Source organism: Populus euphratica, unplaced genomic scaffold (assembly GCF_000495115.2).
Source record: "Populus euphratica unplaced genomic scaffold, PopEup_1.0 scaffold15.1, whole genome shotgun sequence".
Lineage (NCBI taxonomy): Eukaryota > Viridiplantae > Streptophyta > Magnoliopsida > Malpighiales > Salicaceae > Populus > Populus euphratica.
In genome coordinates, this window is record NW_011499874.1 from 1014870 (window position 1) to 1034366 (window position 19497).

At 33.0% G+C, this 19497-nt stretch overlaps 2 protein-coding genes and 1 long non-coding RNA gene across 6 annotated transcripts; all 3 read left to right on the forward strand.

Annotated features, from left to right (window-relative positions):
• The first annotated feature begins 5446 nt into the window (after positions 1 to 5446).
• On the forward strand, positions 5447 to 10144 carry LOC105128013 (uncharacterized). Of its 4 annotated transcripts, XR_842756.1 has the most exons (5): positions 5447 to 5645; positions 7522 to 7628; positions 7726 to 7836; positions 8945 to 9027; positions 9922 to 10144. It is a non-coding gene; the product is annotated as an uncharacterized LOC105128013 (long non-coding RNA). The 4 variants fall into 4 exon arrangements; XR_842754.1 differs by having other exon boundaries at positions 7522 to 7836; XR_842755.1 differs by having other exon boundaries at positions 7525 to 7836.
• Positions 10145 to 11001: 857 nt separating this feature from the next.
• LEC2 (AP2/B3-like transcriptional factor family protein) lies at positions 11002 to 14158 on the forward strand. Its single transcript, XM_011029502.1, has 6 exons — positions 11002 to 11835; positions 11952 to 12026; positions 12367 to 12467; positions 12576 to 12622; positions 12705 to 12778; positions 13533 to 14158. Exons 1-6 carry the CDS (start codon positions 11287 to 11289, stop codon positions 13932 to 13934), a joined length of 1248 nt encoding a protein of 415 aa, XP_011027804.1. The 5' UTR covers positions 11002 to 11286; the 3' UTR covers positions 13935 to 14158.
• A 3009-nt stretch (positions 14159 to 17167) lies between these two features.
• Positions 17168 to 19409, forward strand: EMB3113 (Ribosomal protein S5 family protein). The gene is made up of 2 exons (XM_011029503.1): positions 17168 to 17910; positions 18919 to 19409. Exons 1-2 carry the CDS (start codon positions 17225 to 17227, stop codon positions 19166 to 19168), a joined length of 936 nt encoding a protein of 311 aa, XP_011027805.1. The 5' UTR covers positions 17168 to 17224; the 3' UTR covers positions 19169 to 19409.
• The last annotated feature ends 88 nt before the right edge of the window (positions 19410 to 19497 follow it).

A 19497-nucleotide genomic window follows, 5' to 3' on the forward strand; every position in this document is an offset into this window, starting at 1 on the left:
CATGATGATATTATATGTGAATAATCAATCAAAATCTATATATGTCTCAACTTTTATTGGTCCTTCAAATTCAGTTGATAAAGGCAAAAATAGCAAAAATAATATATTGTCAAATGATATGCTGCAAAGGATAGATGATACTATGTTTGGTAATTCTTTTGTTGATCAACATAGATTTGATTATTCTGAGCCTAATGACAATAAAGATGATGTTGATGATGATGTGGATAATAATAACAATGTTGATGATGAAATTATTTCTCCTGTTCTTGAATTTAAAGTTGCTTCCAGGTCTAATTTTTTTGTTTCACATGATTAGACATTTAGTCATAGATGTATACCATGAGAGCTTGATTTAGAGGTTGGTCAAACAATTAGTAGTAAAAATAAATTGGTTAATATTGTCAAACAATGATATATTTCACACTCAGTTAGGTACCAAGTCCCATAGTCGAACTTAATATTTGTTCAATTACAATGTGTGTAGCACTAGAATGTCAGTAGTATTTGTATAGGGGATATTATAAAAAAATCAAATTTATTTAAGATAACAAAGTTAAAAGAGCCACACATATATATGTCGACCTTTATCCAAAAAGATCATCGTTAGCTTGATGCAAATTTTATTGCTAGTGCTATATTAGCCCTTGTAATGAATAATTTTTCCATGACGATTGCAAGCATACATGATGAAGATAAAATTGCATTACAAGTATAAAATATCATATGATAAATCATGAGTTGCAAAACAGAAGGTGATTAAACATTTTTTGGTTTACATAAAAAGTCTTTTAAGAAATTACCTATGTTGTTGTTGGCAATAAAAGATTCAAATCCTAGAATAGTTGTTGAATGGATACACAAAATATATCTTAATGATAGTATAATGGTTTTTAAAAGAGTTTTTTTTTTTTTCATTTGGACTTTGTATTGAAGATTTTAAGCACTAGAGGCCACTTATCAGTGTTGATGGGACATATTTATATTGATGATCTTATGAAAAGTTATTAATTACAATTGCTTTTTATGTAAATAATAAAATATTTTTGTTAGCTTTTGTAATTGTTGATTAAGAAAATAATGATATTTTGATATGATTTTTTTCTTTGCTTATAAAGATACCTTATTGGTGGTATAACTGATATATGTGTAATATTATATAAACATGCATGAATCAAGAATAAAGTAGCATAAATTTAGTGTTAACTTTTGGAATATCATTGGTATTGTGCCATACATTTTGCTATCAACTTCAATTATAAATTCAAAGACTCAGGTACCAAAAAAGATTTAATGAGGAAGTGTTATGAACCTTTTAGGAAAAAATCTGATTTATGGTATGAAAGAATATGAAGTATGAACTCAACATATATAGAATGATTTGAAAAGGAGCAAAAAAAAAAAGCTTTATGTTATTTTAATTTTTTCACAAGTATGCCATAACATATATACTCTATATGTTTTGTAGTGTATTATTGACTGATCTCACAGGGAGATATGTTCCTCTGCTTTATCTGATACTCTTGAAAATTTTTAATGCTATCCTTACATATAGTTAGGGAATTGCTGTATTCGTATCTTTATATAAACATTTATATCTTGTATGCATAAAAGAGGCTAAAGAAGTCGGGGGATATTTGTTACTTTTACAGGTATAAATAAAAAAAAATCTAAATAACTATTTTGATTTGAATGTTTTCATACACAAAAAAAATAAAAAAAATATTTTTATTTAATAACAATTATAATCATGAGAACATCTCCATGTGGGCAAGCCTTAAATACTGAGATTGTTGGATATGTCAGTCTAAACTATGAGGGTTACACTTCATCTCCTACTAGGATACATGTATTGTGATGTTATTTTTCCATTACATATATTTATATTGTGTTCTTGAAACTTTAAAAAATACAATTAACTTGCATGTTTTTAATGCTATTTGATGTGCTAGATGAGTTTTTGAAAATAATCTAGCATAAGTTTCAACATTTTATCAGAGTGAGCTCGATAAACAACATGTTATCTAGGTATTTCTTAAACTATTTGTTAAATAAAATAATTAACTGCATCAAATATTATTTGCATGTATTTGTTAAATAAAATAATTAACTACATCAAATATTATCTGCACCAACTGGATGGATTACAAACAACAATTGTCTCGCTAATATGTTTTGAGATGGTTGAGTTATATTGTCTAAATAGGATAATGCGATAATTCAGCTACAAACAATGCATTTTAGTTGATACCAATACGAGTGATGCTTTGCATGTCATTACTTGTAGGGGTAAAAATAATAATTATGACTGGTTATATCGGCAAAGTGCTCATGTATCACAATGAAATGCATGAAGAAATAAGATATTTACAGAGATGTATCTTATGATTATTGACAAGGAGTATATGATTTGATATATGAGTATAATATGATAAATTATTACTCCAGATCTCGAGCAAGTTCCTCCACCACGATACATGCGCTATAAGCAAAATGTCAAGTGGATTTAACATTACATAAGTAATAAAATATTTTTATGATTAATATATATTAACTATTGAGTTTTATGTGTTTATATCTTAATTTAATATCAATTTTTTTAATTAATATTAGACTGGCTTCTTACTATGAGAGGATTAAGAGAACATATCTTATTTTCATAGTATTGATGAAGAAAATAAAATTCACACCATAGCGTTTTGGTGATTAAATCTTTATCATACTAGATTTGAAATCTTTGAAAAGAGGATAAATCTTGATTATACCATGATAGAGAGCAAGGCCACTCAAGCAAGAGCTGGATCTAAAGTGCTACTGATGAGGTAGATTATTATTGTATTATTGTATTATTGTATTATTTTATATTTATTTTGCATGTATATTTATTATTATTATTTTTTTGCACTTATAGGGCTACTGTGATTATGAAATATGATGAGTTTAATTAGAATTTGTTGATTATAGTTGTGTTTTTTTAGGCAAGATAAAATTTTAGGTATAGTTTTTATATAGAAAAAACTGTGTTCAAATTTTAATGATTTTTTAGGCAAGATAAAATTTTAGGTATGGTTTCTATATAGAAAAAACCGTGTTTAAATTTTAATAAAATAATAAATATTTTAACCCTCTAAAATTATAAAGTAAATAAAATTTTAATTTAACAAAAACTATGATTTTATCTACTTTTTCAAGTTTAAAATAAGAAAACAATCTAACCAACTATTTTATTAAATATTTAATTTTTTTAAAATAATTTCTTTAAAAATATCACGGTTTAAAACCGTGATATTGAATAAGATCTCACGTTTCTAAATTATGAAATTCTCAAACTGTGATGGTTTTTTAATTCTTTTATATCTTGAACTAGTTTGACATTTAATTATATTTTTGGTGATAATTACTGAATATATCCCCTTATATATAATTCAGCTTATACGCGTTTAAAAATTAAAATTAGTGAGGTGTTTCTCACTGTGTTTAAAATGAATAATGACCCTTCCACGTCAAAATCACAATGACTTCGTTTCGGTGAAATCTTCAATGTGGGTCTCCAATTCGACAAAGTAAATTTCAATCCTCGGATATAAAAATTAAATATTAAAAACAATTCCATCAATTGGTGGGAGATGGAGCGCATAGGAGAAATCCATCAATTGGTGGGAGATGGAGCGCATCGGAGAAATAGAGGTAGAGAGAATCACGAGAACGCAAATTGGACCCTTTTCAATCTCTATCAGATACGCCGAGCCTTTTAAGATACTGATGGATAGTACGGTTGTATTATATTAAAAAAAACAGTTTAATTGTTTATTATTTTAATATATTGATAAAAAATAAAAAATAATATTATTTTAATATGTTTTAAAATATTTTTTTTAAAATTTTTTTACCACACGAACTCAAAACAAATTATAGATATTTAAGAGCTAAAACATGAATGAAAAACCTAGGTATGAGCTACTATTATGATATAAGAATTATATGAATCCGGAAATGATGGGTAATTTGTTGTTTAAATGTGAATAAAAATAGATTTTGATGTGGCAATGGTTTTATGAAGGTATTAAAATGAGTTTTATTTGGAAAAGAATTTTTTTTTTTAAATGAGGACTCCGAGCTTCTCAATCATGAAGAGTGTTTTTGTGTGTATAGTTATAATTGTTTTTTAAAATATTTTTTATTTAAAAAATATATTAATAATAATATTTTATTTTTTAAAAATTATTTTTAAAACTAGTATATTAAAATAATTTAAAAATACAAAAATATTAATTAAAAAAATTAAATATTTTTAAAATACAATACCGAACATATAAAAAAATTGTTTGTTTTTTCTTTTTGAAGGCCTGGTGAACTTGGTCCAGGTGTGCCCAGCCAGTGCAAGAGGTAGGCATGCTTTACTCTTTTTATATATATATATATATATAAGCCTTTTCCCCTTAATTATTTTATTCATTTCTATTAATATTCGACTTTCTTTGATATCCAGAAAATTCTTAAATATTTTTTTTCAACAATTAGTATTTTAAATAAAACGAATATGATATATTTTTTCTTTTAGTTTAAAACACATAATGTATAATTGTATTAAATATCTTTTTTTAAATAATGTTTACTTATTTTTAATTAATTTTTTTATTTTAATTTCACACATCCTAAAGATTATGTACATAATAATTCACATGTTTCAGATTTATAAAAAAAATATTTGGTTTTTTCTTAATCTTTTTCTCTCCATCCCTTGATTTAAGATCTTATGCAACTTTTTTTCATCATTTATAATATTTAAAATTATTTTTTAAATTATGAAAATTCCCTTAGATAATACTTAGACCTGTATTTTTATTTCTTAAAAAAATTTAAGAACACAATGCTTTCAAATATACTACCAATTAAAAAAAATGGTTTGAATAAAATGTATTTATAAGTTTAATTTTATATTATATGTTGACTGAAAAATGATACTCATTTAAGGATGTAACCATGTTTTAAGGTATAACATTTATTCACTTGATAATGATCTCTCCAAATAAAGAAATTGTTGATCATATTTAGTATATTAGATCCATTATAAACTACATCAATAAATATAAAAATATAAAAAATTTAATAAATTTAAATTTCACATGATTTTAATAACATATTTAATTTATAAATCATGTGAATTTTTTCTTGAATGCTTGAGTTTTGTGATGGTCTATAACAATTGTAATTGTTATCTGAAATCATTTTAAAACTATTAATCAAAACATAGAACTTGTATGATTATTAATATTACAATATATAAAATTAATTGAAATATATATAAATTAACTTGAATATTTATATTAATAAAAAAATATAGAAATAGTGTTTAAATTAAAAAAATTATATTGTAATATTTAAAATAAAAAAATATTTTATTTTTTTTAAATGAAAAACTATTAAAAAAAAAGCATCCTAGACTTGAAACAGTCAGGCACCCGGTTTCTACTGCTCGACGGAAATTTACTCAGCTGAACGAGGCTTTGCCAATGTAGTCCTTCTTGATTTCAACTGTTTCAACGCTCTCAATTCCACGACCCATCACAACAATTTTCAAAGGGAGACAGACAGGCACATACATGCCTTGCTCCACAACTGCTTTTTTTACCACCAGTTTTCAGGTAACGATCACAATCACAACTTCTCCTCCGCTGTCCCTTTCACTTTTATCTCTGTTTTCTTTTTTCTTTGGTTACAGAGAAGAGAAAGGTTCAAATCCGAGACCACTAGGGGATATCAGAGCATGGGTGTCAGTTGAACTACAGCCTCATTGACTTAGTATTCTTTTTGTCTATCATCGTGTGATCAAACAAGAAGTCTAAAGTTTTTTAGACGTACTTTAAAGGGTTATATACGAGTGGGTGGAGTCACATAATTCATTCATAGATCAAATTAAGAAAAGATGTCAATGTGTATAGAGGCGACTGATAATCTAGGTAGCTGCTTCCTATAAACTTATTTCACGAGACTATATCGACAAACTCTTATTTAACCTGTAGTTATGGTCCAAAATATTCTTCTTTCAGGAAAATTTACAAGCAGTTGATATGCATAATTACATTGGAAATTACTTGTTGTAGAAAGAGGGGAGGAGTTCATGTGTTTTGCCTTTAATTTCCAGTTCTTACATCACTCTTTAGTGCCTTGGTAATTAGTTTGCTAAATGCGCTGGAGAATTTCATTACAAACCACTTTTTATTGTTATTGAATTTCCAGAATTTCTACTGATGGCTGACAATGAAATGTTTAAGTGGAGCAAAACTTAAAAGAGTATCCATACTTTGAGATGATTTAGTAGTGTTGAGATTTTCCTCTAGCAGATTGAAGGAACAAGTTCAGTTGTAGCAAGAGTGTTGTTAAAACAGGAACCGTTGCATCTAGGCTGCCTGATTTGTTATCTGGTCATAAGAAAAAACTTCTTGAATTTAAATGGTGGTGCTTGACACCATCATAAATGCCATCCAAACAAACAACAACGAAGAAAGGTGTTGAAATGAAGACCCTTTTCGAATGGAATGCATTAATTCATATTGCATGATCAGTTTATGGGGTATGTGGAAGTTTCTTCTTGCCAAACCGAACTGATTGTTTGTTTTGAGCCATCATAAGTTTCTGTTTGAGTTTGTTTATGTGATACTATAAGAATCTTGTAACCAAGATTGTGTTTTTGCAATGGGAAACAAGGCCCTTTTAGTCCAACTAGCCTATTAATGATTCAAATGAAACTTTAAAAGCCAAAGTTGTGAAAACCAATGGAACCTTTGAAAAGAGCTTTCTAAATCTAATCTAGAAATTCTGTTGATCGATCACTGAAAACCAATGTTCAGTGATACATTGTCAATTAACATTCTAATAATGCTGGGCTTGAATGTTATTGGAATTTGACTTGGCTGTAAAAAGATCAATATTATCACAGCCTCCAAATGCTATGCTACTCAACGTTGAGAAATTTGCTCTGAGGAGGTGGATATGCTGATCTGCATACATGAATTCCTTTTTTGTCCATCCAATTATGCTTATAATGCTTCCTCTTAGCATAGCCAGATCTCGTACAATTTGTTAAGTTCATTAATGCTCCTTTCAACTCTTAACATATCCAGAACACTTACACAGTTGCATTTAGAGATGTTATACGTGACCCATTGCACTCTTAGAATATGCAGAACTCTTATACGAAATTAAATTTGTTAAATCACCTTTTGACCTTTGATGTCTCCCTATTTCTCATGCTTTATCTTCCTAAAGGTTTATCCAACCTCAGTGATGAGGACGAACTACGTGAATGGGCTTTGTAGGATATCTGATTTCTGGATGTTGCCAATCTGCTTGTTTTTGAAGCTGTTTTACTGATTTTTTTTTAAATTTTTGATAATTAAACTGCTTTAGTGATTTTGAATATTGAATACAAACAAAATGGCCGTGAATGCCAAATTCATTGCATTTCACTTAAATTGTTGTTTAGAGCGTAACATTTTGGCCATTATTCAACGTGTTTAGCAGTAACTTCTCGACTGTTGCAGCAACTGACACGGCGATAGGCAGGTGTTGGATCGACGCTTTTGCAGTTGCATGCAGGCTCTCTTCTCCACTCTATTTAAACACGGGTTGCTGAATTTCTCTTTGCAAGTCCATCCATCCATCTTTAGTTTCTTCACTTTTGTTATTGCTAAACTTCCTTTTCTGCTTACAAAATCCTTGTAGTTTTCAATTCAAGAAACCAGTGGATTCATAATGGTTATGAATGTTATTTTCATTTGCTGACATGGGAAATTTTCCTTATCAGAGCTTCCAGAGTCTTGCCTTAGTTGCTCTGTAAGTCAAGTGCACTAGTTCTGCATGCTTCTGACATGCAAATATCATTCCATCTATATTGCTGTATCGTTATTATAATGCAAATCAAGATGCTGTCATTATGTCCATCTGGGTTTAATGTGCTCTTTAAATCTCTATTAAGTAGATTTCATGCAGAAACGTTGTTCTATTTTCATGTCTATTATTTGATTCTTCTGCAGATCTCATGTTTTTTTTTTTTTTTTTTTTTTTTGTGTTAGATTGCTTTGTATGGTTAGAATATTTTAATATCCAGATCAAATTCCTGATTTTACCTAAGAAAATAAATTTCTCTGGCAAGTTCAGGTGCTGATATTACTTCTTAGGAATCCTTGTCAAAATTGTCTTCTTTTTATTTCTTAGAACATGTAATTCAAGTGTGGTTGTGCAAGGTGAAGAATCTGATAGGAAATCTTGTTGGGAAATTAACAGTATGGATGAAGATCATAGGAGCTCTAAATATTTAATTTCAATATCATTGCCATTGCCTATTGACAAAATTGGAAATAATGATAGTCATTTTAATTTCAATATCATCGCTTAAAGCAACTATTGAAGTTCAAAAAATTGTGATTGTGATTTACAGTTGTCAAAGAAAGTTAAGAAAAAACGCATCTTTTACATGTGTGCATGTATCATTTTGGCTTAAAGTTGAAGATTTTCTGTCTCTATCATTAAAAGGAAGGCTTTGATCGACCACTGCATGCATAGAAAACTTAGGAAACAAACCTTCTGTTTAAAATAGGTGGTTCCTTCTGCTCTTCAATGTGTTGAAACTTTACAATGATGTTCCATTTATAATGGTAGAATTATCTGTTGGAATTGAAGTGACGCATGCATTTAATTCCCAAACAAGAGCCCAAATGGCTAAGGTTTTCATGTGGTAATAGATCTTTCAATTTTAAATCTTTTGTTGGCGCATGAGAAATCAATACATTTGCATCCACTTTAGTTCCAGGAAAATGACATGAAAGGTGATCTTCAAGACACATGGGAGCACTCATTTCTTTTTCATAATAGCATAATCTCAGACGATATGTCAATTGGTCTTGATAAGAGGACTGATTATCTCATGTTTTATCTAATGCAGTCAGTAGCTAGAAGCAGCTTTAAGCTGTGGACAATCTCAGCTGTTGAAAAGCATGATGGGGGCTGACAGCAAACTCATTCAAGGTGACTCTTTTCTATCCAAGGGCGTAGCTTAATCTAGTAAAGTTAATGCTCAATGAACTCTAAAGAGATCTAATCAAGGAAATTTTATTTTGACAAATATAATTTGTAACTTGACAAATATAACCAAGCATGAGGGAGCTGACAACAAACTCATCCAATGTGACTCTTTTCCATCTGAGGACGTAGCTTAAAACTAGTAAAGTTAATCCTCAATGAACTCTAAAGAGATCTAATCAAGAAAATTTTATTTTGACAAACATAATCTGCATCTTGCACTTTGATGCCCTTACTGATCACCACATTTCAACTCCCAACACATTCATATTGGCATGTAGCCCCCAATTTATTTGTGTTTGTTCCATTGCATTGGCACCTCATATCAACTCTTTGGTGTATTTGACGATCGATCTAAAGTACAGTCTGTTTTACAATTTCCATATGTTACATGGCTTGTAGATGTCCAAAGAGACAAATCAAATAGATCCTTGCGTGTCTTTGTTTTTTTTGTCTGTGCATGCGTGTGTATTAGATCTTGCTACTTTCTTTCTCTTAGTCTGAAGTGCATGCGTGTGTATTAGATCTTGCTACCTTCTTTCTCTTAGTCTGAATATAATAATGATTGCTGCTTCGGGATGCCTTGCCTGGCATTTTAGAGGACTTCAGAATTTGCTTAAAAGAATTTTACTAATAATTCCTGTGATCGAGTGAGTCTTGATTGAGTGATTTGCAGTTTCAGTGTGACTGATCAAACTTTCCTTTAATCTTTTTAGTGTCATCGACTAGTCGCCATTTTAGTGAGTGTGATGTTCACCTTAGTCACTCAATCCTTGTATTGACTGTATGCTTTCTGCTTTTCCAAATCTAAGCTCATAAATACACTTTCACTTGATGCAGGATGGACTTGATGATGGCTTTGGTCCTCAGGTCATGACCAAACTGATGTCTACCAAGCCAAATAAGGCATCAAAATGGAGTTACCAGGGAGTGGCTGAAAACCATGACAAACAAATTGCAACTTCAGTTTTAGCCCCTCAATTTTACTCACATTCCAAACATTATTACCCTCTTTTACTCACATTCCTAACATTACATAACCCTTTATTAGTTTATAAAATTCAAATATGATATTTACTAAAACTGACAAGAGTGGTACGTAGTAGCAAATTTTCTAGTTAATAAAACAAAGCCACCAGAATGAAAATGCAATATGAGCAGAAGATTCAGCGTTGGTGCTGCCGAAAAATTGAAACTGACTGGAAGGGCCAGTTGAAAAAAGGTTCTCCATATCAAAATGGACACAGAGTATTGAATGATGAGTCTTTGGGGCTGTGTTAGCGATCAGAGAGAATCTTGTGTGAGTGATGTGTGTGTTTAAGGAGGTGTTTTGATTTCAAGTGAGCATACAATCTGGTAAGAAAGGTTTACGGGCGGTGCAAGGTGCTGCAAGTTGAATTTCACCATAAACCCCAAACCTTTCATTTAAAATAAGTAGCTAGTATTTCCAGTGAGTTTCTTTCTAATAATTCAAGGCGCTAGAATCCCTGTGCATGAGAATAGACAATCATGGAGCTAGCACAATCCAGAGGCTTTACGCTTTACCTTTTCCTACTACTCAACACTCTCACCAACGCTAGGTACGCTGGCCTTTGTGTGTGCTGAAGAGAGAAGAGAGAAAGAGACTGGCAAAGATGGTATATAGAGTCGGAGTGAGATGACTGTTGGCATTTGGTCATCAATGCATTGTTTCGCCGTTATAGAATGGTTTTCTGTGCAAGGTTGGCCCAAGGGCTGCCACATTTAAATCAAAGCTTGCGCCAAGTTTCAAACCCTATGCCTCTCTGTCTGAGGTCCCTCAGTGGTCAGTCGGGTATCCCAAAACCACCACCCTCCGGCCACTTGTCACTCTCTTCACGCTATGGGCACTCTCCATATTGTTAACTCCAGTTCCCCCATGGGCACTCTCCATATTGTTAACTCCAGTTTTCTCCCCCTTCTTTTCTTTCTTCATGGCCTTTAATCTCTCTCTTACAACTCAACCCACTGCATTTCTTGACGAGTTTATCTTGCCTTTTAACACCTGGGTTGTTTCAACAGGCAGCACCTCGCACCGCCCATGACGCTTTCTTACCAGATTGTATGCGCCCTAGAAATCAAAACACCTACTTAAACACACACACACACACACAGAGGATTCTCACTGATCGGTAACACAGCCCCAAAGACTCATCATTCACAACTCTCTTTGTGTCCATTTTTGATATGGAGAACCTTTTTTCGACTTTATTCACCAGCACAGGCAACACCACCAATACCACCAATGCTAGCAACGCAATAATGGGTTGTCCTCAGAATTCCCAGTTCTCTTCTATGTATGGACCATTGAGCTACCATTCAACACCTTCAAATTCCATAACTCAGTCAAGCTGCGTTCCGCCACAGTACTTTATGCCAGCACCTTGTGAAAGTTGGCAAAATCCATACATGCATTCTCTAGAGAAGCCTAGCCATCATACACCATCTACAGATCCCTTCCTTCTTGCCATGGCTGGCCAAAATGCTTTTGAAATGCAAAGATCATGCATTTTGCAGCCTAATGCGTTACAATTAGAGCAAGAAAGGAGAGCTCTTGATGCATACAAGACCAAGTTGGCAAGGTGTAAGAGAAAACTTGCACGACAAAGTAAAACTTCTTCAACTCAAATAATGGATGCAAGGAGATTGGCTTTGCATGGTGCTAGTACTAGTGGCCAAAGAAGCAGAAGCAATACCAGCGAAGATCTTTACGAGTTCTTAACACCTGATAACAAGGTAGGTTCTTGTCAAATCATGAATTTTGGTCACCCATGTTTTTTGTTTTATCTGTTATCTTTTGAAGTTTGGATCTTTTTCTATGTCGTTTAAGAATTTTTCTTGTTTGGGTGCAGAGACTCAGAGCGGTGCTTAGGAAGGACTTGAAGAATAGCGATGTTGGATCTCTTGGCAGAATTGTCCTTCCAAAGGTATGATTTCCTTGATGAATGAGGCTATTTTTAGTGTCCTGTGATCGTATGCAGATTTTTTGCTTGTTTCGAGTTCTGTTCCTTTCTTTCATCATATCCTTTCTTCTAAAAAGACTGAAAACGAGGCCAAATAGCCGACCAATACCCATGTTTGACTTGCTCTTATTGAACACTGCAACATCAATGTGATTCAGACTGCCAATAACTAATCTCTTCCTGACTTCTCGGTTTGTGCACAAAAACGAAAAATGCTAAAGATTCTTTTCGTTTTCCATTTCCCGTGTTTCTTACAGAGATGGTAACATCTAATATTCAAGTTTTTTCTTGCATGTCAATCCAGAGAGAAGTAGAGGAAAATCTTCCTGTCCTAAATGATAAAGAAGGAATCCTACTTTTTCTCAGAGATGTATACTCTAACCAAGAGTGGGCCTTAAAGTTCAAGTGAGCCTTTGGATGCTACGTTTTTCTTCTTCTTTTTTCCTTTAAACTACTACTCCGAGATGTTCTGTTGCCTATTAAAGACAGGTTTTTTCTGTGTTGGTGACTTAGGTTTTGGTCTAACAACAAAAGTAGGATGTATATTCTTGAAAATACTGGTAAACTCACAGCTAAATCTCTTTATTTCGGATCTATTTCATTCTAAATCTCTAATACACGTATCTCTTTTACATTCCACAGGAGAATTCGTAAAGCGAAATGGGCTGGAGACTGGAGATTTCCTTACTCTTTACGAGGATGAGAGCAAGAATCTCGTGAGTTTATCTTCATTGTTACTTGCCGCAATGATTTTGGTAATTTAGATTATGACCAAAAATTAATTAAAAGTGGGATTTGAATTTTGTAAAAGGCACGAGTTTGTTTTGCTGCGTGACAATGCTTCCCTTGACGTTTTCTATGATGCTGACACATCCTTTGGAAGGATATGAAAGGATGAAGACAGACAAATTGCGCTAAAAACGACAATTTTAGCAGATGATGCGTTTGGTCATTAAACTGCCTTACCAGTTACAACTTGGAAACTCACTTGATCGGCACGAGTGCTATCTCTGTGGGGCTGAGGAGAGGGTCCTACTAGTACGGTGATACCTTGGCTGAACACATAGGGCATGACATTGAGTAAAATAAAAATAAAAAGATAGCATTTTTACCAACAACTGAAAGAAAAACACACAAGTAGTGCATCATATAATCAAAGATAAGATTATCTGGAACACAAATTTTGAGTGCAAAAATTTCAGTCGAATTTAGATTGAGCTTACCTGTCGAGGACTGGTCCATTTGGCCGTCCATAGCCTACTTACATGTACTAGTAGAACCTAACAGCCCGTGCATGCATATGAGCCATGTGTAACCTAGATGGGGCAGTCAAGACGCATCTTCCCCTAGTCCTCTCTAGGCTGAGTTTGATAAAGTGAAGTGTTATGTCTTTGCCTGATTAGTTTTCAAACAAATATTATTGCAAAATCATGAATAACTTGTTGATGTCTTTTTCATGCGAGGAAGCAGTATTTCTCTATCTCAAGAGTGGGAAGATCAGCATCGGTGCCATCTCCAACATCACAGCCTATTAACCATAACTGTAACTGCCTATACACCCCGCATATGTGCCAAGCCAGGGATGAAGAACAATCATCTTTAGCGCTACTTATAGAACAACTCGACCAAAAGGAGCAAGAAGAAGCTGACAGCCTCGTGGCTGTGCCTCCGGACTCTGCTTACATGGACAGCGTACAACTAACCAACAATCCTTTCAACAACTCAAGTACCTATTCCCAACCAGCATCTTCAGCTATGCAACCTTCTTCACCAAATGGTAAAATGAAGGCGGTAGATGATTCTCATGTCGATGACTGCTATACAGGTCTCGGTGTGCTCCCTGATGTCTACCGATACAATTTTTCGCTATGATCTATTGGATAGCATTAACCATAAATATCTAGATTCATAACATGAAAGAAGATGGGGTGACAACATTGTCAAAGCATGGTTGATGCAACTAAAAGGTTGAGTAATCAGTTGTTGATTGTAATACGACCGCTAGCAATTCCCCCCACTGATATTTAGGAGGACATAGAGAAGAGACATTCTTTTTTAACAAGGGTATTGGATATTAGAAGGTCCTATCTTGTTTTCTTTTTTCTTTTTTAACATGGAAAAGGAAGAACAATAAAATTTAAAGAGAAGACATTTGTAACTGGGTAGGTGTTTTGTAATTGCATTTCTGATGTAAATAATCCTTTTCAATGGGAATTATTTCCCATATCAATAAACAATCATTTGCTAGCAAAGGTGAGTGTCTTTGTTAACACAAGTATTTCCTTTTATTTTCTTAATAACTTGTTGGCATAACTTGCATGCAGCATTGTTTAATGAAATTTTTTTTCCCTTTTCTTGAATAATCGAACTCGATGGACTCCATTCCTAATATTGTTGAAAATACGACTTCGCGTGGATGTACGGGCTTGAGTGTTAGCTGGGTCAGTTTCTTTTTTTCACAAAATAGGATGTTTTTTTTTTTTAGATAGTAACAACATTATAAGGTTATAAAAATTTTCTTTTTGAATTTTTAATTGGGCCCTTTAGAATTTTTTTGTCTATATTATTCTCAAAATATTTTTTGTCTCTAAAAAAATTAAAAATTTGAAATATTTAAAAAAAAAAACCTTCAAAATAGAGGTCAATTGGTCAAAGATACAAATTAGAGATATTAATAGATACTTTTAGAAATTTACATTGTACAACAAATTAACAAACGATTAAAAAAAATATCATTATGTTGAGTGCTAATTTCTTTGTTATTTTTATTTTATTTTTTTCCTTTAAAAAAAATATCTAACTTTACACAAAACATAGGGCTGAGTATAACAACATAACATATCTCTCGTGGAACGAGGTACGCTTCAATACTTCAGTCAATTTTTAAATTTTATTGCTTAAGTAACAAGTAAGTAAAAAATAAAAAAGATGATAAGAAATGGTGTTTAGTTATGTGTAGAGATGAGTGTTCTATTCCTTTTTAAAGAATTGTTCCATGGCTTACTATGATGAAGTTTAGATGTGGGTGGCTAGTAGGGTAACGTAGCCTACTGCTACCTTCTCGGCTGGTAGGATAGTGATTTGTCTATAGATGGTAAAACAAGAAAACGATAAAAAAAAAAAAGGCACACCGTGCAAAAAAAATACTTTAAAAATTATACAAAAAATAATCTTAAGAGAGTAAATCTGTCTTCATGACAGCCTGAGGATGGGCTCCTGATACTATTGAATACCTACGGTGTAAAAATTTATCCATGTCCATGCTTGCACGAAAATGTTGCGTTTATGGGCATGTCAATCACGAAAATGTTGCGTTTATGGGCATGTCTTTGAGTATTTATTATTTTTTGAATTTGTGAGAGATTTTTATCAACATTTTATAGAGAAAAATCCATGAGTATTTGGAGACAATTTGTCGCAGTACTTGGAGATAGATGTTCATGCAAACCTGAAAACATAACAGAGATTCAATGAAGATCTTACCATGGTAATTTTATGGAGATATCTTATGTTTGGAGATATGAGTATGCACTTTTTTTAAAATAAATAATTCAAAAAAAGTTTGGAGATATGAGTATGCACTTTTTTTTTTAAAATAATTCAAAAACAGATAAATATACAATTTCTAAATTTTTATTTTATTTGAAGTAGTGTATCATAAAATTTTTTTTCTTGTTTGATCATATCCTATCTCATCTAGTATAAATTCTTGAAGTTTATCCTTTTAAAATCAATTTTTTTTATCTTTTTTATAAATACATGACACTTTTTTATGTCATGTTCATGATTATGGTGGAAGAAACATAACTTATTGGGAATTTTTTATTTTTGAATTGCTTTTCATTCAAGGTTGGTATTATAAAGAGTTTTTTTTTTTATATTAATGACAATCAACACCCTAACATGTGTTGTTATGAGAAGTGTAGTGATGAACTTAAAAAATATTAGGTAATTATGAATATGTTTTATGATGTTTTTTTTAGATGTTAATATTAGATATTGATAATGAGGTAAAAATTCTACTTTTACGTAGAAACATGAGTGAGCTTGTTTAGTTACATTAGCTTTATTTTTTTTTGAAGTTATAAATCATTTATAATATTTGTAGCATATCTCTTGTATCTCTGTATCTTGTACTTTCTTGTATCTATATAACTTAACCTTTTCCGGGGGGGAAAATCTATATAACTTAACCTTTTCCGGGGGGGGGGGGAAATAGAAGAAGAAAGGAGTGTTATATCCCTTTTAAAGAATTGTTCCATGAGAGTGGCTGGTAGAGCAGCGTAGCTTACGGTTTCGACTGGGTGGCGTAGCCCGGATACCCTTTCGACCACCAGGGTGGTGCTTCATGTCTAGATCTAGACTGTGAAATAGAAAGTGATTAAAAATGACGCACCGTCTAAAAAGAATGTTTTAAAAATCATACGAAAAATAATCATGAAAGAGCTCGCCTGCCAAAGCAGCCTCGACGTGGGCCGTCCAAAGCAGCCACAAGGGTGGGCTGTCATCAGCCTTATGCCATGGCACTATTCATGGATAAACTGGACTTATACTATTCACTGAAACAGTAAATTAATGAGCTTAAAATAAATAATTCATGGACGAGCTGAAAAATTATACAAAAATGATTTCGGGAGTCAGCTTCACACTAGCAGCCTCAATCTGGACTGCCCGAGGCGGTATCGGTGCAGGCTGGCCAAGGCAGCTCTGGTGTGGGCTGCTGCCACCAGGGGCGGACCCAGAAAATAAAATTTAGGAGCAGGCAGCAGCCTGTGCCCATTTTGGAGGTGCTGCCTTGCAATTTTTTTTTTTTCCAGTATCATCAATTCCAAAGGTTGGTTTGGACCCAAGAAAATTTACTCTCCCCTTTTAACTTTCTAAATTTCAATTTAAAGTCTAATATTTAAAAATATTTATTATTTTGAATACGATGTGTTGTCAAAAATGTTTTTTTTTTATAAAAAAAGGAAAAGAAAAACCTATAGAATAAAGTAAAACAAAATAAAAGGAAATAGAAATAATTTACTTCATTGAAACTACAGGTATAAATTAGGGACTGAGTTATATTTTGTCCTAAAAATAATTCTCTTGTTTTTGCTCTTTATCCCCTCCTTTTGGGATAAGCCCTGATTTCTCACTTGATCCTCCACGTACACGCATCAATGGCCATCACCACTGTAACTCTCTCCTCCCTCTCCCTCCACTCCACCACCACACCCCGCCTTTCCTTCCTCAAGCCCACCACCAAACTCCACCCTTTATCCCTATCCATCTCTCCCAAATCCTCGTTTCTCTCCCCCCTTTCTTATCACCCCAAAATCATAACGATAATTACGAAAGCCAATTCGAGTGACATTGACACTTCCTTCTTTGACAATCTTAATCCAGAAGAAGAATTTGTTTTTGACCCACCAACCCCGCCTGAAGACTACATTCCTCCACCATCCTTTGACGAAGGTCCATTGGAAACTGAAGAAGAAATTGCTGCAGCTTACGAGGAACTTTATGGTCCTGCATATAGTGGAGTTAGTGTTTTAGGAAAGGATATTTATGTAATGGATTCTAAGGTTAAAAAAACTAGTGGGTGGGGCTCAAGAGTAAAGAAGGAGAAAATTAAAGATGGGTTTGACGAGAGAGTTGTTCAAGTTCGGAGAGTAACTAAGGTTGTTAAAGGAGGGAAACAGTTGCATTTTAGAGCTGTTGTTATTGTTGGAGATAAACAAGGTCGAGTTGGGGTTGGGGTTGGAAAAGCTAAGGAAGTTATTGTTGCTGTCCAGAAATCAGCTCTTAATGCTAGAAGAAATATCATTACTGTGCCTATGACAAAGTACTTGACTTTTCCTCATAGGTAAGTCTCTTTTCTTGAAAGTTTTAATTTCGATTTTTTTGTCGAAATTGGTATTTTTATGTGGTTCTGTTGATTTGTGTGAATGTCGATTTTGTAATCTGGGGCTAATTTGGTGATGGTTGCATTCGGTTCTGTTCGCATTTTTGTTTAAGTGTGATGGCTTTGCTTCACGGTAAATTTTTCTTGAATATTTGGTTTTAAGTGAGTTTTGAATTTGCAGGTGCTAAGGCTTTTAGGGTCTGATTGATTGCGAAAAAATCTAACATTTTGTATAGGAAAGTTGTTTGGTTTCGTTGAGAAGCTATTTTAGGGTGTTTTGGAGATGGTTAGTTTGCAAAATTTGAGATAGAAGCTATTCAGTTAAGTCTTCTTGTTTTTCTTAAATAAAACTGCAGGTTTATGGGAGTTTTCTGAACAGAATCTTGCTGTAGAACCCTACTGAGGTGAAACGTGAATATAATTTGTGGAGTCGATTGGCTCTATAGTTTCAAGTTTACGCTCTGAAATAGGTTGTATTTGCCTAGGAGGTGAAAAAGAATATGGTATATCATCTCAAGTCAATTGGCTCATATATTTCAAGTTATAACTCTGAAGATAGGTTTAGATATGCACCTGCTGTTTTCTATTTTCTCTTCTACAATGAACTTTTGTTTTTTTGGGTGTGTTGAGAGCTGCAACTGTCACTTTGAACTTTACAAGATACATGATTTACACCAGTAGAAGAAGTTGCTGACATTTATGCACTTGGTTATAGGGTATGATTGTTAAGAAAAGAAATTTTCATTTACTGTGAGACTGGAGCATGTCCAGAGCCTTTTTGGTGCATATTTGAGAATGATAAAGATATTGGAACATGATGGATGCATAATTCACAAGAATACTCCGGTTTTACTCTGCTCACTGGAGCATGTCTTGCATTTTGCTCATTTGGGTTTTGATTTAATGGATCAAACAATTTCAAATATTAGCTTATTTAGTGACAAAGCATTTTTAACAATTGAATGGCAGATCTGAGGGAGATTTTGGGGCAGCGAAGGTGATGCTCAGACCTGCTTCACCTGGTACTGGAGTGATTGCTGGAGGTGCTGTGAGAATTGTTCTTGAAATGGCAGGTGTTGAGAATGCATTGGGAAAACAACTTCGAAGTAAGAATGCCCTCAACAATGCCAGAGCCACAGTTGTTGCAGTGCAAAAAATGAGGCAGTTCAGTGAAGTTGCTCGTGAACGTGGGATCCCAATGGAAGAACTGTGGAAATGATGTGTTCTGAATGAGCTTAGATGATTTTTTTTCCCCTCAAGAAACTTTATTTTTTGTTCCTCCTATGTACATTATGTACAAGGTATTTGTAGTTATAGCAGAAACAAGAACAAGGGTAAGTCATTTGTCTTTCATGTTTCATGCCAAAGTGTGTTTTTTAATTGTCCTGAATGATATTTTGTTCGTCTTTCCTTGACTATCTGGCAGATCGTAATTGGAAACTCTACAACTGGTTAATAGCTGTTTTAGCATTCTACCTCAATGGCTTCTCCAGGTTTTGCAACGATCATATTCTCATTGATATAAAAATCATGCCATGCAAGAAATAC